This window comes from Budorcas taxicolor, chromosome 11 (genome assembly GCF_023091745.1).
Source record: "Budorcas taxicolor isolate Tak-1 chromosome 11, Takin1.1, whole genome shotgun sequence".
NCBI lineage: Eukaryota > Metazoa > Chordata > Mammalia > Artiodactyla > Bovidae > Budorcas > Budorcas taxicolor.
This window is the reverse complement of record NC_068920.1, coordinates 115,001,766-115,027,453: the sequence shown is the minus strand read 5'-3', so window position 1 is coordinate 115,027,453 and position 25,688 is coordinate 115,001,766. Positions and strand designations below refer to the sequence as shown.

Here is a 25,688-nt window from a genome sequence, read left to right as displayed (position 1 = left end):
CGTCCATGGCATTCTCCAAGCAAGAATACTGGAGTGGGTTACCATTTCCTTCTCCAGGGGATCTTCCTGATCCAGGGATCAAACTTGGGTCTCCTGTGTTGCAGGCACTTTACCCTCTGAGCCACCAGGGAAGCCCTTTAGCACAGGTGAAGCTTAATTTAAAGAGTGGATGGTGAATTGTATTAAGTACTACACAGAAGTCCACCAGAAGTGGCTCTGACTATAGAGTCTGACTATAATGCAGGAAACTTGGGTTCGATCTCTGGATCAGGAAGATCCCCTAGAGAGGGGAATGGCTGCCCACTCTAGTATTCTTGTCAAGAGAATTCCATGGACAGAGGACCCTGGCTGGCTACAGTCCATGGGGTCGCAAAGAGTCAGATAGAACTGAACAACTAACACTTCACACAGAAGTCAAAGAGGATGAAGACTAGTTTAAAAAGAGGGTCAACAATGTAGAGAGTTAAGGAGACTGAAGCGATAATATGCTGTGTTTTCAGCCAAAGAGTAAAATCAGTTTGTTTTTTTTTTCTTCAACCCTCTAAAGGCTCAATTTGATTAAAGACAGTTTAGACACTTGCTTTCTGATCAGTCCATAATGTAAAGCAGAGGATAATACCTCTGCCCTGCTTTACTGTGATTTGTTAAGTACTGTTCTTGTCAGAGCTTGAGACTGTGATCATGAATTGCTTGCAACAACTCAGCAACATACACAGATGATGGAATTAGGCAAAATGAAACCGGCTTCCCTAAGATCAAAACATCCAGGAGGAAGAGTCCACAGCCAGACTTCCTCACCCAGTTTTTTAATCCATTGCCTTTGGGAAATATATAACTCCATCTTGCTAAAGAGCAGAATCTCTTCTCAAATGAAATTAAAATGAAATTAATGTGGTCTTAGATATATTTCTCTTTCAAAAAACATTAGATATCTAAGAATAAAAAGTGCTATATAATTATCAAGTCATTATCTTTGTCATTTAGTTCCAATTAAACTGAACTGTTTAGTTATAAATAATATCTTAAGTATATTATAAATGGTATAATTAGTTTATCTCCAAGTATATGCCTGAGAAGAAAGTGTTAAAAAATCAATTTTAAAATGCAATCTTAAAAATTAAGGCAAATTCAGAAATGAAGCTTAGACTTTCTCTGTAGCTTAATAAAAATAATTAGGTGATTAAAATTCAGTACCTTTAGTATTTTCCATTTCAAATGTTACCCCAGTTGGGCTATGAACATCTTTGTATTTAGAGATAGAAAGATTCACAATGGGAGAGAAGCTTGGGAAAGAATGAAAAAGATGAAAATGAATCTGTGTTAATTATTGATACATCACAGGGAGAATTAGTGTTTAAAACTAAACAAATAACACACTTTTGATTTAGACACCTCACTTAATTTATTAAAATGGTCTTGATTTATGCTTTTATCTCCGACGTCAATCTTTAATAGAAGGATTTAAAGCATTCAGAATCGGAATTAGGACCATACTAGGTGTCTGTCATTCTCAATTATTGGGGCTATAAAATTCCTTTCCCCCCTCTGTCTATAGACACTGTAATGGGAGGCTGGAAGAGACTGCCTGAAGGATTATTAGATTTTAAACTGACAACTGACATTTTGGGCTTCCCAGGTGGCTTAGTGGTAAAAGAATTCGCCTGCCAATGCAGGAGACACAGGAAATGCCAATTAAATCCCTGGGTTGGGAAAATTCCCCTGGAGGAGGAAATGGCAACCAACTCCAATATTCTTGCCTGGAGAATTCCATGGACAGAAGAGCTTGATGGGCTACAGTCCACAGGGTCACAAAGAGTCCGAAAGGACTGAGCACACAAACACATGATAGACATTTTAAAAATAATACTTTGTTGTTTTTCAGTAGCAAAGTCATGGTCAACTCTTTGTGATCCCATGGACAGCAGCACGCCCGTCTTCCCTGTACTTCACTATCTCCTGGGGTTTGCTCAGATTCATGTACATTGAGTGGTGATGCTGTCTTACCATCTAGTGAATGACTGGTTGATAGATACTGCTGGGACTTGTTCATTTGTTTGCTTTGTTTGGAATTATTTCAGCAGCAAAATAATACAGTGAATAAAATTAAATGCCTTAAACAAATACTGACAACTCTGAAATTCTCTGTGACTTCTATGACCTGGATGACTTTGACAGGCCAAGGCCACAGAAAGCTCTGAACTGAACCAAAGCTTCCATTTTTCTGGGAAGGCTCAGTCATTTTCATATTTCACCCAGGCTACAGAACCCTTCACTCCAGACCACAGCACTTTGTACTTCTTCATGCATCAAGAAACAGAAAAACTCCTGAACTTCGTACTTGAGAAAAAGAAGGAAGGAAGGAAAGGCTATTTTATCAATGAAACCAAAAAACCCACCCGGTTATACCCCAAGACAAGACAAAGTGCACAGTTTAAATGCACAGAGGTGAATAGGATGAAGTGATGATAAAAGTGCAGAAAAAAACAAAAGAAGGGAGGTTAAGACATGTACACTGTTGCCAATTCCAGGAAAAGTCTCAGAATATTTAAAGGAGAAATATTCCCTCTCTTAAACATTTGTTGTCATTTAAGTTTTCTGATTTGCATTGCTTTAATTACTCCAGGCCAGAATGACATATTCCTTTAGAAGAATGACTTTGACTAATGTTACCTTCCTTTGTGAGACTTTTTTTCCGACATCTTTAAAAAATGAAAGTGAATGGTTTCAGAAGGGCATGTTGACATTTATTCTTTCTTCTGTTTGTTTCATTTGAAACAGTTATGTTGGACAGTAGGTGGTGAAGGTCTGGTGTTTATGAGGTAGAACAGCACAATTTATTATTTTTCGTTAGTTGCTACCTTGAACTATGTAGGTAGTAAAAACTCAGGGCACGTTTATCTTACTTGGTTGTCACAAACAACAAAGAAACACAGAACTTACTCATACCACTAGCATTGGGCCTTTGCATGTTTATAAGATTAGAGCTAGGAAAACAATTGATCAAATCATTGTTGTTGTTGTTGTTGTTGTCTTTTCTGGCATTTTGAAAATTCTGTATGCATTTGAGATGACTAAGTGCTTCTCTAAGGAGTTTAATTAAGAGTGAAAGCCTGGAAGATCTAAAGATAATAAATAAGATTTTTCTCCCAGTCTTTAGCAAGTAATTTCTTGGCTAGTAAAGGAAAAAAAAAAAGCCTTCACTTTCCTCAGTTCAGTTCAGTTCAGTCGCTCAGTCGTGTCTGACTCTGTGACCCCATGAATTGCAACACGCCAGGCCTCGTCTTTCCTCAGCTGTGCATTAGAAACCTTGGGAATGTAATCTGTGGGTATAAAACCACTCCATTATGGTTACGTGTGTGCTGGAGCTTTTCTACTGACATAACTGTAATTAAATATATTACTTTTATGTTCCTGATCTTACCACCTACACCAGTCATGCTCAGTTGCTGCTTTGAGTGCCATTAGATAAGAACTCCAGAGAAGGCAATGGCACCCCACTTCAGTACTCTTGCCTGGAAAATCCCATGGACGGAGGATCCTGGAAGGCTGCAGTCCATGGGGTCGCTGAGGGTTGGACATAACTGAGCAACTTCACTTTCACTTTTCACTTTCATGCATTGGAGAAGGAAATGGCAACCCACTCCAGTGTTCTTGCCTGGAGAATCCCGGGGACAGGGGAGCCTGGTGGGCTGCTATCTATGGGATCGCACAGAGTCGGACATGACTGAAGTGACTTAGCAGCAGCAGCAGCAGCAAAGAACTCAGCTTTAAGATGGTAGTTAATTCATAGCTCAGGAAAGACTAAGAAATATTTATTTACCTTCTTGGTAGAAAAAGTATGTTATAATGCCTGCTGTGCAGTTGGAGATAGATAACAAAATAAAAGTAGATTAAAGTAGCTTTGTGGGCTTCCCAGGGGGTTTAGTGTGAAGGATCCACCTGCCAATGTGAGAGTCTCGAATTCAATCCCTGGGTTGGGAAGATCCCTTGGAGAAGAAAATGGGAAAGCACTCCAATATTCTTGCCTGGGAAATCCCATGGACAAAGGCCTGGTGCAGTACGTTCCATGGGATTGCAAAAGAGTCGGACACCACCTAGCGACTTAACAGCAACAAAGTAGCAGATGCTGAAGCTGACGTTCCAATACTTTGGCCACGTGATGCAAAGAGGCGACTCATTAGAAAAGACCCTGATGCTGGAAAGATTGAAGGCAGGAGGAGAAGGGGATGACAGAGAATGAGATGGTTGGGTGGCATCACCAACTCAGTGAACATGAGTTTGAGCAAACTCTGGGAGTTGGTGATGGAAGGGAAGCCTGGCATGCTGTAGTCCATGGGCTTGCAAAGAGCTGGACATGACTGAGCAGCTGAACAACAACAACAAAAAGCATCTTGTGAGTTCTGATCTCTGATCGTTATTCACTGTTTTCCATACCTTCTTAAAGTAGAAAGAATCATGTGCTACATTACACTACTACTGGATACTACTGTAGTGTCTAAGATGGAGAAATGGCCATTCCATTGAACTTGACTCCAGAGCTAGAGGGTGTGTGTCCCAGTTCTCCCTCTGCCCTGTGCCCTCTGCCTACACCATTCACCTTTCTTCAGCACATTTCTTGTTGTATCTAGTTGACATCTAAGTGTGTTTTTCTGTGTATGTTGTTTTGTAATTCTTGTCCTTATAAATTTGCTCTTCTCAATTGGATAGTTCTTGTATGTATAGAGGCAATTGACTTTACATATAAATATACATGCTTTCATGAATTTTTAAAATTTTAATTTGCAATAAATTTTTGGTCGGTTCCCATTTATTCTAAGTGAGCAGTTTGTTATAACATCTGCAATCAGACATATGCAGTTTTATCTACTCCTTCCTAATTTTATACCATTTAGTTTTTTCTATTTTCTAGTTGTTTTTAGAACCGTCTGGAAAACGTTAAATATTTTTATGAATTTGAAATTCTTTTATGAATTTGAAAATATTTTTTTTCATCTCCAATTTATTTAGTTAAATAAATTGCTTCTACTACTTTCCATTGAGCCTGATGTGGCTTTTGGATTAAAATATTTATAAGTAAATATTGCATTCACACAGATATACACATGTAAGCAAACAATTTGCCACTGATAACTTCATACCTCTTAGTTTCACTGAACATTTTCAGTCTTGAGCTTATTTACCCTTTTTATAAAATTCCCTAGTATCCTTCCTTGTAAACTATGGCCATAAAATCTCCTAGGTCTGATCAGATCTCTCTGACCATTCTTTATCATGTCATTTGTGGACTTTTTCTCTGTGATATATTGAGGTTTTCCCAGTCTGTCTAGGAGTCACTGATTTTCTCATTCTGTTCCATCTCCTGGAGATAGGATATCCATTCTCGTGGCTTCCACTCCAGCCTTTATTCTAATGCTACTCCATTTATAGCTGGCCCATTTTCATATATCAGTACTTACAATCAACTTTCCACCAGACTTTTCTACTTAAATAAACCATAGACACTCTAGACCTGTTCTTCTTTATCTGTTACCTATCACAATTGTTTGAAATCAGCAAATGTTTTCTCAAAGAGTCAACAGGAAATATCCCAAACTTTGTGAGCCATACAGTTTCTGTCCTAACTTCTAACCTGTTCCACTGCAGTGTGAAAATAGCCATAGACAGTATGTAAATGAATGGGCCTGACTGTTCTAATAAAACTTTACTTACAAAATAGGATGCTGACACCCAGGATAGAACTGGTTGATATGTGCATTTTGATGTTACTCATGCCAGAAATTTAGGTTTTATCCTTGACTCCTTCTGCATTCTTATAGCCAATATATCTCCAAATTTTGCAGATTCACATTCTCAATGTGTCCCAATATAATGCTCTTAATCTTTTTTATACAAACACAATCTTGTACTCAGCCCATCTTTCTTCTGGATTCTGAAGGCTTGATAATTGCTCCCTGCCTTCTCTTTCTGCCAAAGCTGACTTCCCTGACTGCTGGGGAAAACGTTCTAAAACCAAACAGGATTATGTCACTCGTATGTTTCAGGCTCTTGATGATTCTGCAGTGTCTGAAGGGGCATTTACAGAGGGAAAGCATCCTAACACAGCAGAGAAGGCTCCTCAGATCTGGCTGTCGTTCTCTTCACCAGCTTTGTCTCCTTTTTTGTCCTTTCGGGTCCTTGGAGAAGCAAATCCCCAAACCGATGCGATTAGACGTGTAATAAAGCAATTGTCTGTGGAGGATTAGGTGGAAGAGAACCAGCAGAAATAGGCCAAGAGAGCTTTTTAACTGCTATGCAGGTCAACTACCTGTGAAATTAGCAGGAAAGAGAGGACAATATAGGAAGAGCCTTGGCACAGTTTTGAGCTGGTCTCACCCGGGCCAGTAAGGAGGCTAGAGCAGGAGCAGAGGTTGCCTGCCCAAGAAGTCCCCACTGGACAGGAAATGGCTCTAGGATTGACAGGGGCTGGTGGGGTCAAATGTGACTCCTTGTGAAACTGGTGGATCTATAGTTGCAGCAGGTGGATATGGTCAGTTAACTATGTTTACGCAAAAGTTTCTCTGAAAAGAGAGTTGCTTGCTTAGGGCCCCTTCATGGCACACCACACCTGTGATTTCAGACATAACACTTCAGCTTCAATAAATTGCTTCTGATACACTTGGTATACTGGGGTACACTTTGTATATTGTGCATTTGTTGCCACTTCCTATTCTGTCTACATTGCCTCTTTTGCCCCTAATTTTGCTTGGTCAACTGCTTGCCACTCTTTATGTCCCAGCTAAGGAGTAATCTCCTCCAGGAAGATCTCTGTGTCTACCTCCCACCTCTGAACTATGCAGATTCCCATCACTCAGTCATTCCTTAACATTATGGGTATATTTTTCAAATTACAACTGGTTCAACATGTTTTTGCTTTTTAATGTTTGACTAGACAGTGAACCTCTTGAAATAAAGGATTCTTTGATCTGGGCCAAAGTAACTGGCACCTGTTTCTTGAATTAATGGCTATACTTTCAACTATCCATGGGAAGGGCAAGTTAACCCAAATGCCATAAAAGAAGATAGTATGATGGATGATACTTATACCATTATATTTTGTTTCAGAGAACTTATTTTATTTATTTTTCTCATTTAGCTTTTAAAAAATTATTTTTATTTTTTATTTATTTTTAAATTTATTATTATTTTACTTTACAATATTGTATTGGTTTTGCCACACAGCAGCATGAATCCGCCACGGGGGTACACGTGTTCCCAATCCCGAACTCCTCTCCCACCTCCCCGCCGACACCATCCCTCTGGGCCATCCCAGTGCACCAGCCCCAAGCATCAAGAAATATACTTTTATAATTATGATTTGTTAGACTCAATTTAACTGAATATGGGCAGTCTGAAACAGTAGAAGGAACACTAAACTTAAAGTCTAAAGCCCTGTGCTCAAAGCCAGGTGTCTTTGTTTCCTAGCTGGATGTCCGGGGAGAAATATATCTGTCCCCATCTTCCTCTTTAATAAGATGGAGGTAGTAATATCATGGGTGCAGAATTGTGGACCTATCAAACCATTTGAAATGCATTCAGCTTCTTGCTTTGACAGAGGTTTCTCTGCTACACCCTATGGTGTCAGAGCTTGCAGCAGGTATAATTTAGCATCTGGGTATATTCCTGAAATTTTAGATCATGTGACTCCTTGTAAAGAGAATCGATGATAGGGGTGACTTAAAAACAGTGCTCTTGTAACAGCTGTATGTGGGTTGAGTACAGGTGAATGTATTATTCTGGGAAGTAGTTTCAAAATGTATGGTTCCCTGAATTATTTCAAGTTAAAACTTTTATACAGTTCAACACTGGAAAAAAAAATGGGAAATCAGGTATGTAGGATGAGAGAGACTGTTACAGCACCAACTTGATGGTAGAAGAGGATCCTAGCCCCCTTTTCTTGGGAGTGAAATATCGTGGCTTCTGTGTTTGTGGTCATGTTTCCCAGTTACCACTCTATAAACTGTCAGAATGAAAACAGTGATTTTTAAAGTAAAGATGTTAATAAAAATAAGTAAAAATCACAAAGCACAAAATATTATGCAAGATATGCAGTTCAGTTATTATAAAGGGTCTGAAAATAGATAAGATAAAAAGAAATTAAAGTAAGCCTTATGTTTTTTAAAAAGAAAAAGACAAAGTAAAAAAATGCAGTCCAAAGATTTTAAAATGAACTAAAATGACAATATAAGATGAACTAAAATATCAAAAGGATAAAAAGATTAAATGAGTTTTAGGAATGCAAACAAGGGACTTAGATATTTAAAATGTAAAATCTCAGTGGACTAAAAAAAATAAGCCTGTACACTTGGAAACAGCATAAAATCCTCTTGTGGAAGCACATGTTTGTCATAAAGGGAGAGCTGGGAAGCCTTGGCCTTGCTATTTCTCTGGTGCTTGCCGGTGAAATGTTCCCTCAGTGACCAGGGAGCTGGGTTTGATCCTGGGTGCTGCTGCTGCTGAGCGCCTTCTGGCCAGTAGAGGGCAGCCGCATAGAGAGGAGAAGACCCGCTGAGCTGATGCTAGAAAATAAGATGTATATACTGATTTGAAATGACCCTCAAATGTGCTAGCAAAGAGAACTTGCCTAAGTGTTTCTTTTTAAAGTCATTCCCAAATAATTCAGAAGCAGCACTCCTACTTCATTCATCTTACCTTTCATTCTCTGAATTTCTTGCTCAGAATCCAGCTCTAGGAGTTTGTTTTTTCCTATCACTTTAGCAACAGGAGATGGTCTTATCCTCTTGTCCTTAAGCCCCTGACTTCATCTGGTTCTTCTTTTTTTTTCACATTCTTTTCTGATTTCCTAAAGCCTGTTTGAGAGCTCTCCAGTTCTCTGAAAATAAACACATGCACACACACACACACACACACACACACACACACCAATAACCCATACCTTCTGCCCCCAGTTTATCCCATACCCATTACACACAACCTGAACCCACCCCTCATAGATTGACATACACAGCCAACCCCTCTCCCCTCCACACGCATGCACACAGATGCACACGCACATGTGTACTGCCCTTTAGGCCTTTTCTTTCCCCTCAGAGGCCTCTCCCCTCTAGCTTTTCATATCCATCATGGTGCTCCCCATCTCCACCATGGATATAGATAGAAATACTGTAAATTTATTGTTTCTTCTCCAGGGAGATTTTTTAAAAGCCTTTCCCCTGTGATCTATAAGTAATGAATAATTCCATTAGAAATATGATGAATAGTGTAACTTTTATGCAGAGTTTTTCAAGCTCAATGTTTCAGTGCATTTACTTTCATGACAGCCCCGGGCCATGGAGGTTTAGAGCTCATTCCACTGCCACTGTAAATTTTCTCTTGCTAAGATCCCCAATGTGTGTTCCTTAGGTTCTCATAGATAATGCATGCATTTTAAAAGGGCACCCCCTCTAGGCTCAAATAGGTTTGAGGAATGCTGCAGCAAACTGACTTCTTTAATGCAGAATTCCCCAAAGCATTTCATGTGTTAATGTATCTTGGGCCATGCAGTATTTTCAAAAAATATCTGGCCAGGAAAACTTAATTTTTCATCAAAACATTACATCTCTAGGCTCAGATTCCATGGAAAATACTTTAAGAAGTAATAGTATAATGACAATAGTACATTTTCCTTGTTCTGCAGAGAAACTTTTACAGTTGCCTTTGTTGAGTTCAAATTTACCTCAGTATATTTCTATCAAGTTGGCATTTCTTTATATTTTTAGTCCAAAAATTTAGTAAAAATCTATCCTCAAGCTGATATATTACTCTTAAGAGTCTCCTGAAACCTCAACGCAGAACAAATACTTTTCACTGTATTACGTTAATAGGAATTTCTATAAAAGAGTACTTAAAAATCAGTAATCCTTATAAAGGATAATAGCCTAATTATATTTTGATTAGTTATTTCTTTAATTAGAGTATCAGTACTTAATGCATGTTACATGGTAAAAAAAAAAAATTATAAATGCATCATCTGAAAAGCAGTAGAAAGGGAGAGATAACACATATGGATCCCATTGGGAAGAGTCCTTACAGACAACAGCTCTACAACAGATGGCAAATGGGGCAGGACACCTCTAACTGCAAAGCCATCCACTGTACTGAGGCTTGCATGTGATTTTTTGACACTGTTTGGGAGGCTACTTGGGCACAAGGGACAGGGTTTGAGTAACACTATTCTGAGTTAAGTAAAGATTATCCTTTTTCTAAAACCTGAGAAAATGCAAATGTGAAGGTAGTCTTTATGCCAAAACCTATCACAGAATAGCATATCTCCTGTTCGTCCTCTACGCTGGAGAGAGAACTCTGACCAATGAGTAATTTCCTAGGAAATCCACGATTCCAGTGGACCTCAGACCTGGTCTGTATTTAGTGAGTGCTTCCTTCTAAGTCACCACTTGCTTCATTCATTCCTCAGGATGTCATACTTTTGTGCTCAAAGGATCTCCCTGTTATGGAGTTTGGCATTTTAACAGGAATCAGAGAATCAGAGCCATGGATCATTTTAGCATGTGCATACATGCATGCTTAGTTGCTCAGCCATATCCAACTCTTTGGGACCCCATGGACTGTAGCCTGCCAGACTTCTCTATCCATGGAATTCTCCAGGCAAGAATACTGGAGTGGGTTGCCATTCCCTACTCCAGGGGATCTTCCTGATCCAGGAATTGAACCCAGGTGTCCTGCGTTGCAGGCAGATTCTTTACTGGCTGAGCCACCAGGGAAGTGCCCACCTCCTCAAATACCTTAGGATGTTTTGAAGAGTTAGGACAGGCTTTCCCAGAGTGCATACCTGAATCTATTTTGTAATAACTAAGTAGCTATTTTATATCCTATTAGGAAAAAATTCTACCGAAGTTTTTTTTAATTATTATTATCTTCACCCTCTTTTTAGCACTAAGCAATCTAGTAGGCACATACTGTGTACTCAGCAGGTGGCAGGTGGGCAATGATAAAACTACCTACTCTCATTTGCTTTCTTTATTATATTTGTAGATATGATCAATTGTGTTTTCTTAGATATATGTATATATGACATCAAAGGATGGCAAGGCAGTCCTTCCAAAGGATCCTAGAGTTGGAAGACCATTTACTCCATCACCACCATGGTGGTCCTTGGATGTCTGAGTGTGTGCCTCCAGTGAAGATGAGCAAACCATTTCCTGCAGCAGGTCACTGCACTTTGATTAATGTTGCTGGAATGTCTTCCTTGTTCAGGGCAGAAAAGGGGTTCCCAGTCGAAACCAACCACTGGACAAAGTCAGTGCTGTCTCTCTTGTTTCCTGCAGTTGGTTACCACACACTTCATCAGTGTTTCTGCTCCCTTGACTTGCTGGAATTACTGTTCTTCAGATTCTGCCCTTTCTATCTGACCATAGTTTCAGTCTTCTTTTTGATTCTTGTCTTTCTGTAAACCTTTGTAAGTTGGGATTAATTGGGCCTTCTTAGGTCAGCTCTTATTCTGTTCATTTTGCTAGTATACCATTCACTACCTTCCATTCTCATAGACCTGATGATTCTCAGATCTTCACACAGGCTGATATATCTGTTGAATTCTGGATGCATATTTCTGTGCATCTCAATCATACACAGATACATGCACACACATTATGAATCCTTTTCTAGAAATCTAGCTTTTATACAACACATTGGTTCCTCAATTCAGTTCAGTTGTTCAGTCATGTCCAACTCTTTGTGGCCCTGTGGACTGTAGCACATCAGGCTTCCCTGTCCATCAGTGACTCCGGAAGCTTGCTCAAACTCATGTCCATCGAGTCTGTGATGCCATCCAACCATCTCATCCTCTGAGGCCCCCTTCTCCTCCTGCCTTCAATCTTTCCCAGCATCAGGGTCTTTTCCAATGAGTCAGTTCTTTGCATCAGGTGGCCAAGTATTAGTTCCTAGTGGGAGGTATTGTAACTTGTAAGGTATATGCCTGTTGGATGCTATTTACTCAGGTTTCAAACAGCATCCTGCCATGGGACCCTTTGCTTCTAATGAGGGGACACAGTGGGTACACAAGTCACCACTAACGGATCCTCAAGTTGTATGTTCTAGTCTAGGGCTTTAAAATCTCATAGCTTCCCAAAGTGTTACACTGAAACATGTATTTCTAGATGCCTCCAAAAAAAAAAAAAAGTCAAGTGTCACAGTCTCTTTAGAAAACCCTTCCATTGATACAGCCTTTCCCAAGAACATATTCTAAAACAAAACCTGGCATTTTCTCCTTGCAGATCAGATTCAGGGCAAAGTATCTTACAGAAAGTTGAGACTGTGTCAAGGCCACTTTAGCCTTTATATAAGTAGCTGGTTTATTCTCCAGGGAGAGTCTAATCCTGGTCTCAGAAATTTCTGTTTTCGAGATCAGGGTACAAAGGTAGCCGCCTCTTCTCTGCTGATTTCTTTGGCACTGCGCTCCTTTCAGAACAAGATTATCCTGGACCCCATGACGTTCAGCGAGGCCCGGTTCCGCCCGTCCCTGGAGGAGCGCCTGGAGAGCATCATTAGCGGCGCAGCGCTCATGGCCGACTCTTCGTGCACCCGCGACGACCGGCGCGAGCGGATCGTAGCCGAGTGCAACGCGGTGCGCCAAGCGCTCCAGGACCTGCTCAGCGAGTACATGAACAACGTAAGTCCCAGGCTCTCGGGCCCGCGCCGCCGACGGCTGCGGAAGATTCTGGTGCGCGATCAGGTGGCTCCAGGACAGGAGATGCCCTGAGAGAGTCGGTCAGGTGAAATCCAAGAGCCGCTTTGGGAGAGCTCTGCCTTGATTTCTCAGAATGTGTTGGCAGAAGGAACGAGATTGGTGGAAGAGGTTTCAGAGAAATACTTTGGCTATTTACTTGAGTGATTTCTGGGTCGTTTTAGTGGTTTGCCTTTGATTGAGGAAAGTCTTCTGCTGGTAAAAGTAGATGGTGGTTGGAAATAACTGAGGACATACTGAAGTCCTTTGCAGAGTAATGTCAAAATCAAGGGCAGCTATGGATGGCTAATCTTCACTCCTAAGAGGCATTAGAAAATACAGGTTCTCAGTGTTTGGACTAAGTTGGTTAAGGTGAAAACTTCTAACTGTAACAGAATTTGGGGGAACTTTATTGATTCACTGTGCATTTAGAAATTGTTATGAGAATGAGTCTTCAAGTTTTCAAGTGGATTTTAGTAAAACCTAGTCATATGGCAGCAGCGACAACAGCTGTTCTCTCCTACAGGTATAAAATGTGGTAGTTCCTGTAGACCGGTAAACTAGACGAATGAGATAAAATCATATTCTTTGTTTTGAAAAGCTCTGAATTATGTATTCAGCAGAGGTGATGCTGTTGATGCCCAGGGCTTGTAACTGTGAATGGTCTGCATTCCTCATGTTCTGGACCCCTGGGTTGGGAAGAATTCAGCATAAAGTCGGAAAATGTAGTGAGGCCTTGCCATTACATGTTGAAGGAATGACCTGTGTAGCTGTCAGGTAGAGAATGGGGAGTCTGAAAATCTGCTCCCATCTGTTGAAACTCACCCTGGGTCCTGTTGGAACAACCCCAGGCAAGACTGAGACAGAGCAGCCAACCCATGTCCTTCCCTCCTTACCACTCCCATCCCTAACCAACACGTAGGCCCCTGAGTCAAGCCAGGAGTCAATGATGACAGGCACAGAGCTACTTCTGCCAGACCCTCTGGGGAACTTTGATCTAAAAAACAAAAAGGTGCCGAATACCCTATGAAAACCCAAATCTTTTTCCTTTCCATACACCTTCAGATTCTTTGATATTCAAGACTTGCCCATTTTCAGCACACAAAGAATAAGATGTGGATGACTCACGTGGTACCCAGCTGCTTATGAGGACTCCTCTGTTGGATCAGGATGGCCAACACTTTTGGGATTTTGGGCTACGGGTGCTATGTAGAGTACGGCTAGAAATGCTGATCAGTGTGTCCCATCCTGTGAGAATCTTGAATAACAAAAAAAAGAGGGCTTATAAAATTTGGGATTCTGTTTGTTTTTTAACAGAATGGCAACAGGCTGATGATTTATATGTGGAATTTGATTTTATATGAAGGCATGCTGGTATTTCTAGCAATGGAGAATTACTGCCAGAGACGGAAGTAGAAACTGCAGAGATCAAGAGTGATGGTTAAGATCTCAATATAGATATATCAGAACAAGAAGTATGTTTCTGTGCTCTTTTTATCACAGAATGTGATTAAAGAAGAACTGATCAAGATGTGACATGTAATTTTCAGTTTGTTGTCTAGAATCCTGTCAAGTAGAAGTTTTTTTTTTTTCTTTTAGTATAAACTCACATAGTTCAGCAGAGTTGATGGACTATTTTGTGTTTTATTGACTCCAGGTGCTTGTTTTTCTGTTCACAACCTTGTGATGAAGGAATGTTTTGTATTTTTATTGAAAATTTGATTTCTACTTTGATGCAGTTATAGATAATACATAGGTGGATATAGTGCTTAAATTTTAAAGTGTGCAAATTCTATTCACTTTAAACCACCAGGATCAAAGGCTGAAATAAAACACCTACTATTGACTTTTATATAAAGTGCATAAAATTTACTTTGCCTTCACACTTCTTTGGTGATTTCAAAGTAAAATTGGATGTATCTAGACCAGCTTCATAATCCATGTCTAGTGCACTCATTTGTACTGCCACAATATCAATTTATATTTCTTTTGATATAGCATATATTAATATAAAACCACTACATATCTGTATGCCTTAGCTAAAAAGTCTGCTGTAGTTAATGGCAACCAAAAAATTAGTCAGTTGTGACTGTACTGTTATATTTCTTTTGCAATTTTGTTCGCTCTGGAAATGAACATATTATCATATTATCACTGCAGATTTTCATCTTAACATGCTAGGCAATATCATTAGGATGGAGAAATAATTATGTTGAGAAGAGATTTTAAAACTGGCATAACTGAAACTTCTAATGAAATTCGACATATTCAGAGTGGTATGGCTATAGACAGAACTGACACTTCTGGATTTTAAAAATCTCCTGATCAGTTCTTGATGAAAGTTTAACTCATCAAGGTGAAAGTGTTCTAGAATCATACACATACATGCCAAGTGGTATGAAATGGAGGGAGATGAACACTGAAGACAAGAGCTGTGCACTAGATGATTAGGAGAAAGTCATCCGCATGGGGCATGAGACATGCTTAGCCATGTGGATACACGGAGTGCAAAAGGGTATCAGCTGTTTGTTAAATGTTTCCTAAAGGTATATTCAAGTTAATGAATGTGTGTGATCTGAAGATATAAGAAAATCATGCATGTAAAAGAAACAGTGCTTTGAAAAAGAAAAAGAAGGACTGAAAGTACAGATGCATGTGGCAAAGTTTATGATCACAGAGTGTGACAATGTTAGAACAGTCTATTGGAATGGTTTTAAGAAAGCACTTGGTGGCCTTAATTATTTTTTAATTAAGTTTATGATGTAATCCCAGGAAGAGTCTTAAAAATAGTGTCCCTTTAAATAGAACAACATTATTGTACATATGTGGAGACTAATGGGTAGAGAGAGACTCTTGTTCAGAAGGATGTGTGACCTTTGGATTATTGCCATCACGGTGGTTGTTGCAGTATTATGCTAAGTACTATAAATAGATTCAAATTATAATGAATATATAATTTTGCATCTGGAACTTATAATTTTATGCAGCTTTTTTTGGTGGCAGTAGAAATCCCTTTCATAAAAAAATCTAAGAAGTGGTCCCATGATAGGAAACAATTAAAGAGGGTATTTTATTGATAAGAATTTTGTGATGGATTTGAATTTAGAGTACTCTATTTATTTAATGAATATGTGCTGTGTGCCTGGTACTTTGTACCAGACACTGTTCTAGGATTCTGGGGTTATAGAAGGGAAAAAAGTAGACACAATTCTCAGCTTTCATGGAGTTTACACTCTAGGTGGGGGAGACAGACCATCAATCAGTCAGTCATTTGAGCAAGAGTTATCTCAGATGGTGATTAGTGAAACATGGAAATAAAACCTAGGAAGCAGCAGCACGGAGTGTAGTTGTAAGGATGACCTGGAAAAAGTTCACTAAGAAGATGAAACATGGTTAAATATCTTCCAGAGACGAGGGAGCAGACTGCACTTGAGTTGGTAGGAGCAGCAAGGTCTAGTCCTCTTTGAACTTATGTGGGAAAGCACCAAACTCTTTTTTTTTTTTTTTCGCTCTTATTTTTTTAAATTTTTGAATTGCCAAAATTTTAACTGTGGGAGATTCCATTAAAAATCAGGGCTTTCTGTTTGCCTTATACAATGAAACGGTCCAAAAATCTAGGACCCACATTCACACTTGGTACCAATGGGGTAGAGATGAAGAGAGCTTGTGCCTTTGATAGACAGGCGTGATCTGGTCACTTTCACTGGACTGGGCCCCAGGGGCACTTGAATCTATCTTCAGTTATAGATCTGTCTGGGTGTAAACATGACAGTGTCCAGCTGTACCCACAAGAAGTTGCTTCTGAGCCTGTTAGTGTTGGTCTCCCTGAGAGGCCTGGGTCACCAGTGGTTCAATGTGGGAATGGGGGCACTGGTAGCAGCGGTCCTGGGGCATGCTCCTTCATGCCAGGCTCTTGAGGAACCTTCCTGGGGAGGCTCGTGTGGCTGTTCTAAGTCAGTGAGGGGTAGCAGGAGATGGAGTCTTCCAGGGGACAAGGTGTCAGACTCTGAAGCGCCTTGCAAACCATTATTCAGAATTTGGCTTTTATTTGAATGGAATGGGAGGCCTTTGGAGCATATCGGGCAGAAAATGCCTTGAATTAGAGTTGAGGACAAGCCATAGGAGTTCAAAGGGTAACAAAGCAGGAGGACAGATGAGGAGCACTTGAGTCATTCAGGATGGTGGCTTGTTCCAAGAGGTAGCGAAGTGCTCAGATTCTATTTATGGCCTTAGAATGGACGTCGGGCAGTGTGAATGGCTGCTGCAGTTGTATAGCCACCCTATATGATCTCTTCAGTTTTGATATCTTGTCTTGTTTTAGTTACACAGAAAATTCTGATTTCCTCAGATATAGCAAACTTTGTAAACAGCTCACTTTGTAATGTCTGGATACTCTGCTAGGACTGACTAAATTTGAAAAAGGAGTTCGATAGAAACATTTCATTTCCAAGTTGTATCACCAAACTATCCAAATATGATTCACATTATTATAAATGTAAAAGAGATAATGCTTATTTTAAGTGCTAAAAAATGAATGCAGAACTGTATGGAGATGTGGTAATCCAGTACTTCCTTGTACACTCTTCAGCTTTGGTGAGGAAATGTGGTAAGTGGCTATGTCTAGACCTTGTGCCTTGTGATGCTGAACTGTCTGGTTCAATTGCACAGACACAAACACTGTGTGCTGCTCTAGATTATTCATTGAAAATTAATCCACAGCTACAATTTTCTTAAACAATATTACAATTCAAGTTTTTTTTGCATAATGATAGCAGAGACTCAGGTGGCATAAAGGAATGACTTTCTGGTAGCATCAGTATTAAAATGTGGCAAGTAATTTTTTATTTTATTTTTATGAATAATTAAAGTTATATATTTTTACAAAACATTTGAGTTAACTTTCTTCAAACTTCTTGAACCACCTAAGTGAATCCCTGGGGACAGTGTGTAAACTATTACCGTAATACACATATTAAAAGTGCATGTGGCCATATATACTTACTTTAAGTGCCTTAAGTAAGGTCATTGCCATAGCTTTTGCTATAGAATGTCATTTAAGGTAAAGGGAGTTCCAGATGGAACCTATTTGTGAAGGGTTGAGGTCTGACATGAGACCTCAAAATTGTCATTTCCAACCAACTTCTGGGATCCATACCCCACCAAGGCTTCAGCATACAGCAGAACCTGAGGAACATGTAGAGTGATATCCAGGGCCTGGGGAGCTCTGAAAAGAGTGAGCTTCACACTGCCTTTTAATAGTGCAAAAGAAATATATGTTCATTGAAAAATAAAAAAGATGGAAGATGAAAATATATTCACAATCTCACCCTTTAAAGATAATCATCATTGATAATTTTGTACATGTCTTTCCAATGTTTTAAAACTTAACTGAGTGATATATTTATACATACAGAGACATACATATGTTTTGCCTGGAGTTTTAAAAATGGACTCTTTGTAAATGGTGATTTGTAATTTATTTTCTTTACCTTAATATATTATGACTCCATTACCATAACAATAAACATTCTCAAACCTTCTGTTGACTGACTGCATAGCATTTTATTATATAAATATGCAATAATTCATTTAGAAGCAATTCATTTTGAGAGTGTTTTTACAGAAGAATGCTGGAAAAGGTAAGCAGGCAAGGCTTCTGGGGTTGGCAGTTGAGACGAGTGATTGAGATCCCAAGCGTGACTGAGGAGCAGAGTGAGAAGACAAGGAGAACATGGCTTCTCAGTTCTTGTGCTGAAGGGGTTCCCTGAAAATTCTGTGCAATTAGCATTTTATAGCTAAAAAAAAATTAAACGCCTCTGAGGTTTAAAATTGTCTAGGAGTGTTTTTCTGTACTTGATTTTCTCTATAGATTTGATTTTTATTTATCAGAATTTCTATAAGTTGGTAATGTGTAGGACAGCTATTGGGCAAGTTCCATAGTTAGATTTGACCCAGATCCAGAGAAGGCACTAAAAGCTTCTGAAAGAAACATCATAGAAAGATAATTTTATCATAGAAATTGTTATAATGTTGGATTTCTCCTGAATAGAAATCTAGGAGAAAGATGGAATAGTTGTTATTACGTAAGAATAAGAGTAATTGCTGATTAAATGTAAAATTTGTTTCCAGTATTATCTAGGCCTTCTCATTTCTCTCCCTTATGTAATCATGTAAGAGAGAGGATGAAATTCATGAGTCAATTTGGCTGATTCTGAATTTTTCTACTAAAAGGTTTGGCTTAAAAATAGAGTAGCAAGTAATGTTTAAAAAACATTTGTGGGTCATATATGACCTAAAGTTGTCCATTTGCCCCATAATGGCCCTCCATTTTAAGGAGAATTATCTTATTCTTATTCTTATTCATATTAAGAATTATCTTAATAAGATTAATATCTTCATTCAAGGGAAAGAGTCCTGATATCCCAAATTTGGTATCTTCAGTGAGAAGGTTTTCCTTATTTGAAACTTTTCTTCCCCCCCACCCCTTCTTCTTTCTGGGCATCTCTTGTGGCTTAGCTGGTAAAGAATACACCTGCAATGTGGGAAACCTGGGTTTGATCCCAGGGTTGGGAAGATCCCCTGGAGAAGGGACCAGCTACCCCCTCCAGTATTCTGGCCTGGAGAATTCAGGCCAGAAAGAGTCAGACATGACTGAGCAACTGTCATTTTCACTTTCTTTTTTTCTTTCTGCCTTTAAATATGTTCAGTGCCCACATCTTTATTAACTTTGAGGTTGAAATTCATCTGTGCTATTATGCTTTTCATGTAAAATCTGCTTCCATGAAAAGACAGTTTTAAAATTCCTTTTCAGTTAAAGGTTCTTGCTCAGACATTGAAAGAGTAAATCTAGTTTACCAGCCCTTTCTCTCAGGTCTAAAACTATCCTTTGAACTTACTCTTCCAGTGAAATACGCTTGGGATGGGGAGTCATCTGGATAGCTGAGGCTTCTGTCTTTGACTTAGGGCATTTGCAATCCTATTTGCCTGTTTCCAAGCAGTTTTCAGTGTGACTCCTAGAGGTACACTGGGATTAGTACTGTGTCTTGCAATTTTTTATTCTTATTTTGAGTCCTTCTTCATATATTTTATTGTATTCCTTTGCTGGAATGGGATCTCAGAAAGCCAAGGAAATATTATGGGGGTCATGCTGGCCGGCACAGGTGGTGGGAAAATGTCCAGCCTTGTTGGTAACATATTCCTTAGAAGGAAATAATGCAGGTGAGAGTGAAAGAGATATTGTGCTGGATTCAGGCATCCCATAGAGCATGATAGTGTTCCAAGAGGCCTCAGGAGGAGAGCCCGACTGGCAGGTTGCTGATTGACACTAGGGTGACCTGGGCACAGTCTCACTGTGGCTGTGGGGCACAGTTGCAGGTAATATCCACACTGTGGGGACATGGTGGGTCTCCTTGGTTTTAAAGGACTCATGGTATGAGGCAGTTGTCATGGTAGGGAACTTAAACCCTTCAAAATGTACAGTATGCCATATATATAAGGAGCTTACTGGTGACTTCACTGTGGAGGAAGAGCAGTTCTGAGCAATCAGGATCCCTCTCTCTCCTCCAGCCCCTTCCCTTTCTTCCTTTTCCACCTGTGTGCCCAGTGGTACAATTTCTTAAAAGTCTTTTCAATGCATGGATAAACTCACAAGAATATAAAGGAGTTACTCAGAGGTAAGAACTGACAAGAATACAATAGACTGGGGATAGGTTTGCAGATTCCTCATGGCCTAGACTTGAGTTCTCAATGGCACAAAATGTCAAGAACACTAGGCAGAGTCTGTGACCCAGCTGGATGGCCAGGCAGATTAGGAACCTTAGCGTAAAGCCTGGGTTCTCAGATGGTGACACTTTGAGGGCATGGGCTAATAGAATAAAACTTTCCAGTAGAGAGAAACAATAGAAATATATGCTCTCTTGGCTTTTTCAGAGAAGGAAAGAAGAACCCCTCCTCTGCCGCCAAGAATTTCTAACCCCAATTGCAAAATCACTCAGTTTTGAGATCAGAACCTCTATTACTTTCTCAAAATTTCAAGTCATTCTAGGTGGTGAGTTGTCAGGTACCTTGCAGAAGCAAATACCAACTCTGTCTAGAGGAATACACTTTAAACACAGCCCTCAAAGAATTTTCACAGATAAAGTTACAAGGAACAGAAATTGGCATTCCAGAATCAATGAAAACAAAATGAAACATGCTGCTATGATTGACAGTTGGCAAAAGCAACCAGTAAGATCAGAACTACAAGGGTGAAGATTTGCAATCATTAGACACTTGTTATAAATCATCTTTGAAGAATTTAAAGAGAATAGTGCAAGTGTGATCATGGAACAAGAGAGTGGACTGGGCAGCCTTGGAAGGCAGAACTAGGGGTTGTGTGGTGGAGAAAGACAGCTTATTTGAAGGGCTCAGACAGGAGATTCCTACTTGTCACCAGCCTCAGATAATGAAGAAAGAGACATGGTCATTGAGAGTGTCTAGAGTGGTGCTGCTGACAAACTCTGGAGTTGTTTTATTGCCATCTCATGTCTGATTCTTTGTGACCCTGTAGTATATAGCCTGCTAGACTCACCTGTCCATGGGATCTCCCAGACAAGAATACTGGAGTGAGTTGCCATTTCTTTCTCCAAGGGATCTTCCCAACCCAGGGATTGAAACCGCGTCTCCTGCATTGGCAGGTGGGTTCTTTACCATTGTGCCGCCTGGGAAGCCCTTCTGGAGTAGGAGCAGGTTGTCTGTTGCAGCAGTCTCCCTGCATAGATGTCAGTCACCTTATCTACAGTGGATTTCTATAAGGAGCTCCTCATGGTGTCAGAAAGAATAGAAAATCTAAAATGAACAGGAGGTGAAAACGAAAATCTGTGTTAACAGCAAAATTAAGTCCCATGCTTAGAATTCTAGCTAGCTTTTCTCCTTATCAAACATGCCCCTTCACTGAGCCCTTGAAAGTTGGTTCTGCATCTTACAAGGTCAATCAATATGATGAGGAAGACCAAGTAACATCATGAGACAGGAAGGGGCTGTCTCTGACTCAGTCAACGAGCAAAGATTGTTGACAGAGTTGCCTGCCGAGTCATCAGATTTGGCTGTCCCAGTTCAGACAGCCCGGACAGCACAATCCATCAATTGATCTTCTTGGGAGAGCCTTTTGGGTATTTCAAGGAAGACCTTACACAACTGTCAGGAGAGCAGCAGGCTGTATACCTCCAAAAGCCTGGATAATAAGCCTTTCCTTTGTTTCCAAAAGACATGGGAAACCTTCCAAAGATAAGCTCCCTGGGCCTCCATGCTTGGGCTTAATGCTGCCTTGAGTCCATGCTGAAAAGTTTCCCTTGATTACTTTAGGAAACTGTTACACTCTAAGAACTAAGTGTTTAAAGCCTGTGATGCCTCCCTGTACTTCACACCAGACTTTGCTGCTTTGGCAACTTTGTACATACCACCCCCTGGAAAGTTCTTCCTCCAGCTTTGTGTATATGGCCCTTCTTTCAAATTTCAGGAGATTAGGTTATTCTTGAGCTTCTCTGGTGGATGAGTGGTAAAGAACTCGCCTGCCAATGCAGGAGATGAGGGTTCAATCCCTGGGTTGAGAAGATCCCCTGGAGAAGCAAATGGCAACCCACTCCAGTATTCTTGCCTGGAACATCCCATGGACAGAGGAGTCTGGCGGGCTATGTCCATGGGGTCACAAAGAGTCAGACATGACTTAGTGATGGAACAACAATGACAAATATTGTTATTAGTCATCTTAGTTATTAATTTCTGTTATAGCACCTGCCATCCTCCGAAATTACAGTGTCTCTTCATGTGGTTATTGTCTGCTCTTCCACTGGAATTTTTAAGCTCCTGTAAGAGGAGTGTTGTCTTATTCACAATCCTGAGGCTCTAGAGAATCTTGCCTAGAATAGTGAATAAATATTTTTGGAATGGGTAAATGACATCCCTGTATCCTCTTTTGTGATAATCATAGTCACAATCATAATTCTTGTCAGAGGAAGAAAGAGAATAAGAGGGAGGAGGAGGAGGGGTGGGGGCAGAGAGGGAGAAGCTGCAGAGCATTAGCAACAGATTGCATACCTTCTGAGTCTTTTGAATCCCTGTTTGAGAACAAAATTATTCACCTGTTTTCTCTGCTCTACCCCCTGTATAAACCTATAAGTAAATGAGCTAAGGGTAACTAGTCTTGGCTTCTTCATGACTCACTTTAAGGTGCCCAGACATTTCCCTATAGTCAGAGCTGTACTTAAGGCCCCCATCAGTTCTTTCTAGAAAGGTCTAAAGATGTTCCTGGTGACTATCACGAGAGACAAAAATAATACAAAGTGTGTCACTTGCTTCTCAAAGAGCTTCCCCAAGCAACTCACTCTTAATTCTGTGATTTTAAGTGTGTTCTCCAGGGTGACCTGTTTGGGTATAAGTTGTTGGGTATGAATGTGAGGAGCTGGGTGGAGCTGGGTTGTTTTCAGTTCTGCAGAATTCCACAGGCTGGACTAGGAACTTTGGAAATTACTGAACTCATCACCACCTATCAGGCACAAGGAGTTTGTATATGTAGCTAAGAGAGAAATCGACCAAAAATAAAGCATCATAACTCAGCTGTTAAAAATGAGACACTCTTGTCTCCAGATGCCCAGCCCAGACTTACAGAATCACAGTTTCCTATAGAGAAGGTTGATAATCTTTACCTCGAGCAAGTACCCCAAATGATTTCTATGAACAGGCAAGTTAGGGAAGCCCTGATGTAGTAAGTTAGTGGATTAAGTCAAGAGTCAATTTAATACAGTGTGGGTTTAAAATGGGCTTTCTTTTTGTGAATGAGGATAAATACTTTTGTAAGAACGCGGCAAGTGAAAAATATCTCCTGGGCAGTCTTAGGGAGCTATATACTATTCAGCCTGGACATTCAGGATCTCAGAAGAGACTTGAGAATCTGGGTGGCTAAATCTTCTGTGAATTCCTTAGGAACAGACAGGCAAAGCTGAGCCTGCCTCTCACCTGTGAGCTATTGATTGAAGGATAGCTGTTTTGTTGTTTTATCCCAAAGTACACCTCTCTCAAACATACCTCTTCCAACACATTTACTCCTCTATTTGTAAAAAAGATAAGTTTATCATCCCTGGAAAGACTCGGCTCTCAGTAACAGCCAGAAGTAAATCTGCAGTCTCGCAGATTATTCAGTCTTCTTTCTTCTGACCTCGGTTTCTAGTATCTCTCAGGTTGGGCTGCAGCTGACAGATGTACAGCGTCAGCTCTGAGCTTTGCCTCTGCCAGTTCAGTTCACACATTGAATTGGACTTTTGCTCTGGGTGTTTTCGGTGACTTTTCTAGGGCACTGTTTCGATGAGTGAAGCCACATTTTCCCCTGACTGCTCTAGCGATCCTTCTATCTATCTACATATCAAACCACATAGGGAGATTTTGAAAAAACACATATTCCAGGGCCCTATCAGTTTGAAAACAATAGAATCTTTAGGGATGGAGCTTGAGACTATATTTTAGCAAATTTTCCAGGGAATTCTCATGCCTCTAGCCCTTGGACTAGGCCAGCATGGTGGAATCATCCAACTTAATCAGCATCATTAGATTCAGAGATAGATACCCAGAGATGGATACCATAATTTTCATTTTCTTGGTTTTCTCAATGATGGTTTCAAAATGTTATTTATTATTATTAATCTTCACTGCTCCCACCCCAAATTCTTCCCCTCCCCTGCCTTGGGACTGGTGCACAACTTTACAAACATCTGCGTTTCCTCACTCTTCTCCCCCTAAAGTGCCTCAAGAACAACATTGGCATGTTACGAGGATTTTATTGCAATGGAAAGAAGACAGCACTGGCCTTTTTGTCATTCAGTCTGCATACTTGAGGTTTAGGAGGAATCAGTTAAGTGTCTTGCAGTCTGGTGGCTGATTTCACACTTCTGATCCCTGCAAAATAGACACACAAATCCTATAGGAAAGCTGTTTTTTCTTCTCTGTATTCGTGAGACATTTACAAGTAAAACAATTCTCCATACTTCATCTTATCATATATATTGCATCTTTTCTCATTATTGGCCTAATTTTATGCTTGTTATCTTTTCTGTGTGCTTTCATTCCCTCCTCTATTAGTTTTCCTTCCACCACTTGTAAAATGTATAAAATCACATCCTTCCTTACTTTTTCTCTTTAGTCTTTTTAAAGGAATCTCAGAGGATTCCCATCCACTTTCTTAAAGCTCCTGTTTCTACTTTCAGGCCATTTAGATGAAAATAAGCAACAAAATATATGCAAAAAATAAAATGGTTAGGGACATTTTCAAGGAAACATAGAACTGAAATTGGAATTCAAGTCTTCTGGCTTCTTTTTGGGCATTCTTTGATTCTTTATTTCATGTTTTATATACTAGTCGACATAGACATAACGCTGGATTTTTAACAGTCTTCTTTTCTCCATTTAAAGTCCTATACCATGTTTGACTCATCGTTTTCCTAATACTCCCTTTGATTTCTCAGGGTTAGTTGGACAGTAGACTCTAAGCAAATCTTCCTTTTCCAGGCATCTATAGATCCTACCAGAACCCTATCAGAACCCCAAATAGAAAGCAGACAACGGTAGCTTTGTGGGATGGCCACCAGAATTCGTCACAGAAGAGCAACAAGGAGCTTTTGTTGGTAGGAATAAGTTTTTAATGGAATAAATTGTTGAATCTGATTTGTTTAAACAGGACAGCTTCTCCTGGCTTCAGTCTCTAGATAGAGCTTGTGAACTTTGTTTGAGACAACAGTAGAGGCAATGACCAGACAAGCCAGCACTGGCGAGTCCATTTGCCCATATCTGCCCAGGTGGTCAGTATGATGGCTCTGTTCTTGATTAGCCGTGTCTGTCCTAAGATTTGCCTTTTACCTTTTCCTGAAAATAAACATCTAGTTGCCTGCAGCTTAGGTTAGGAGAGAATCCAAGGCTCTAACTGTTTTTCTTTTTTAATTTTTTTTTA

At 39.9% G+C, this 25,688-nt stretch overlaps 1 protein-coding gene across 1 annotated transcript in view; it reads left to right on the top strand.

Annotated features, from left to right (window-relative positions):
• CTNNA2 (catenin alpha 2) overlaps nucleotides 1–25,688 on the top strand; it is a 1,210,173-nt gene that overhangs the window by 328,296 nt on the left and 856,189 nt on the right. Inside the window, exon 6 of the mRNA XM_052647702.1 lies at nucleotides 12,458–12,661. Coding sequence (XP_052503662.1) covers nucleotides 12,458–12,661 — 204 coding nt within the window. The remainder of the gene's footprint in view (nucleotides 1–12,457; nucleotides 12,662–25,688) is intronic.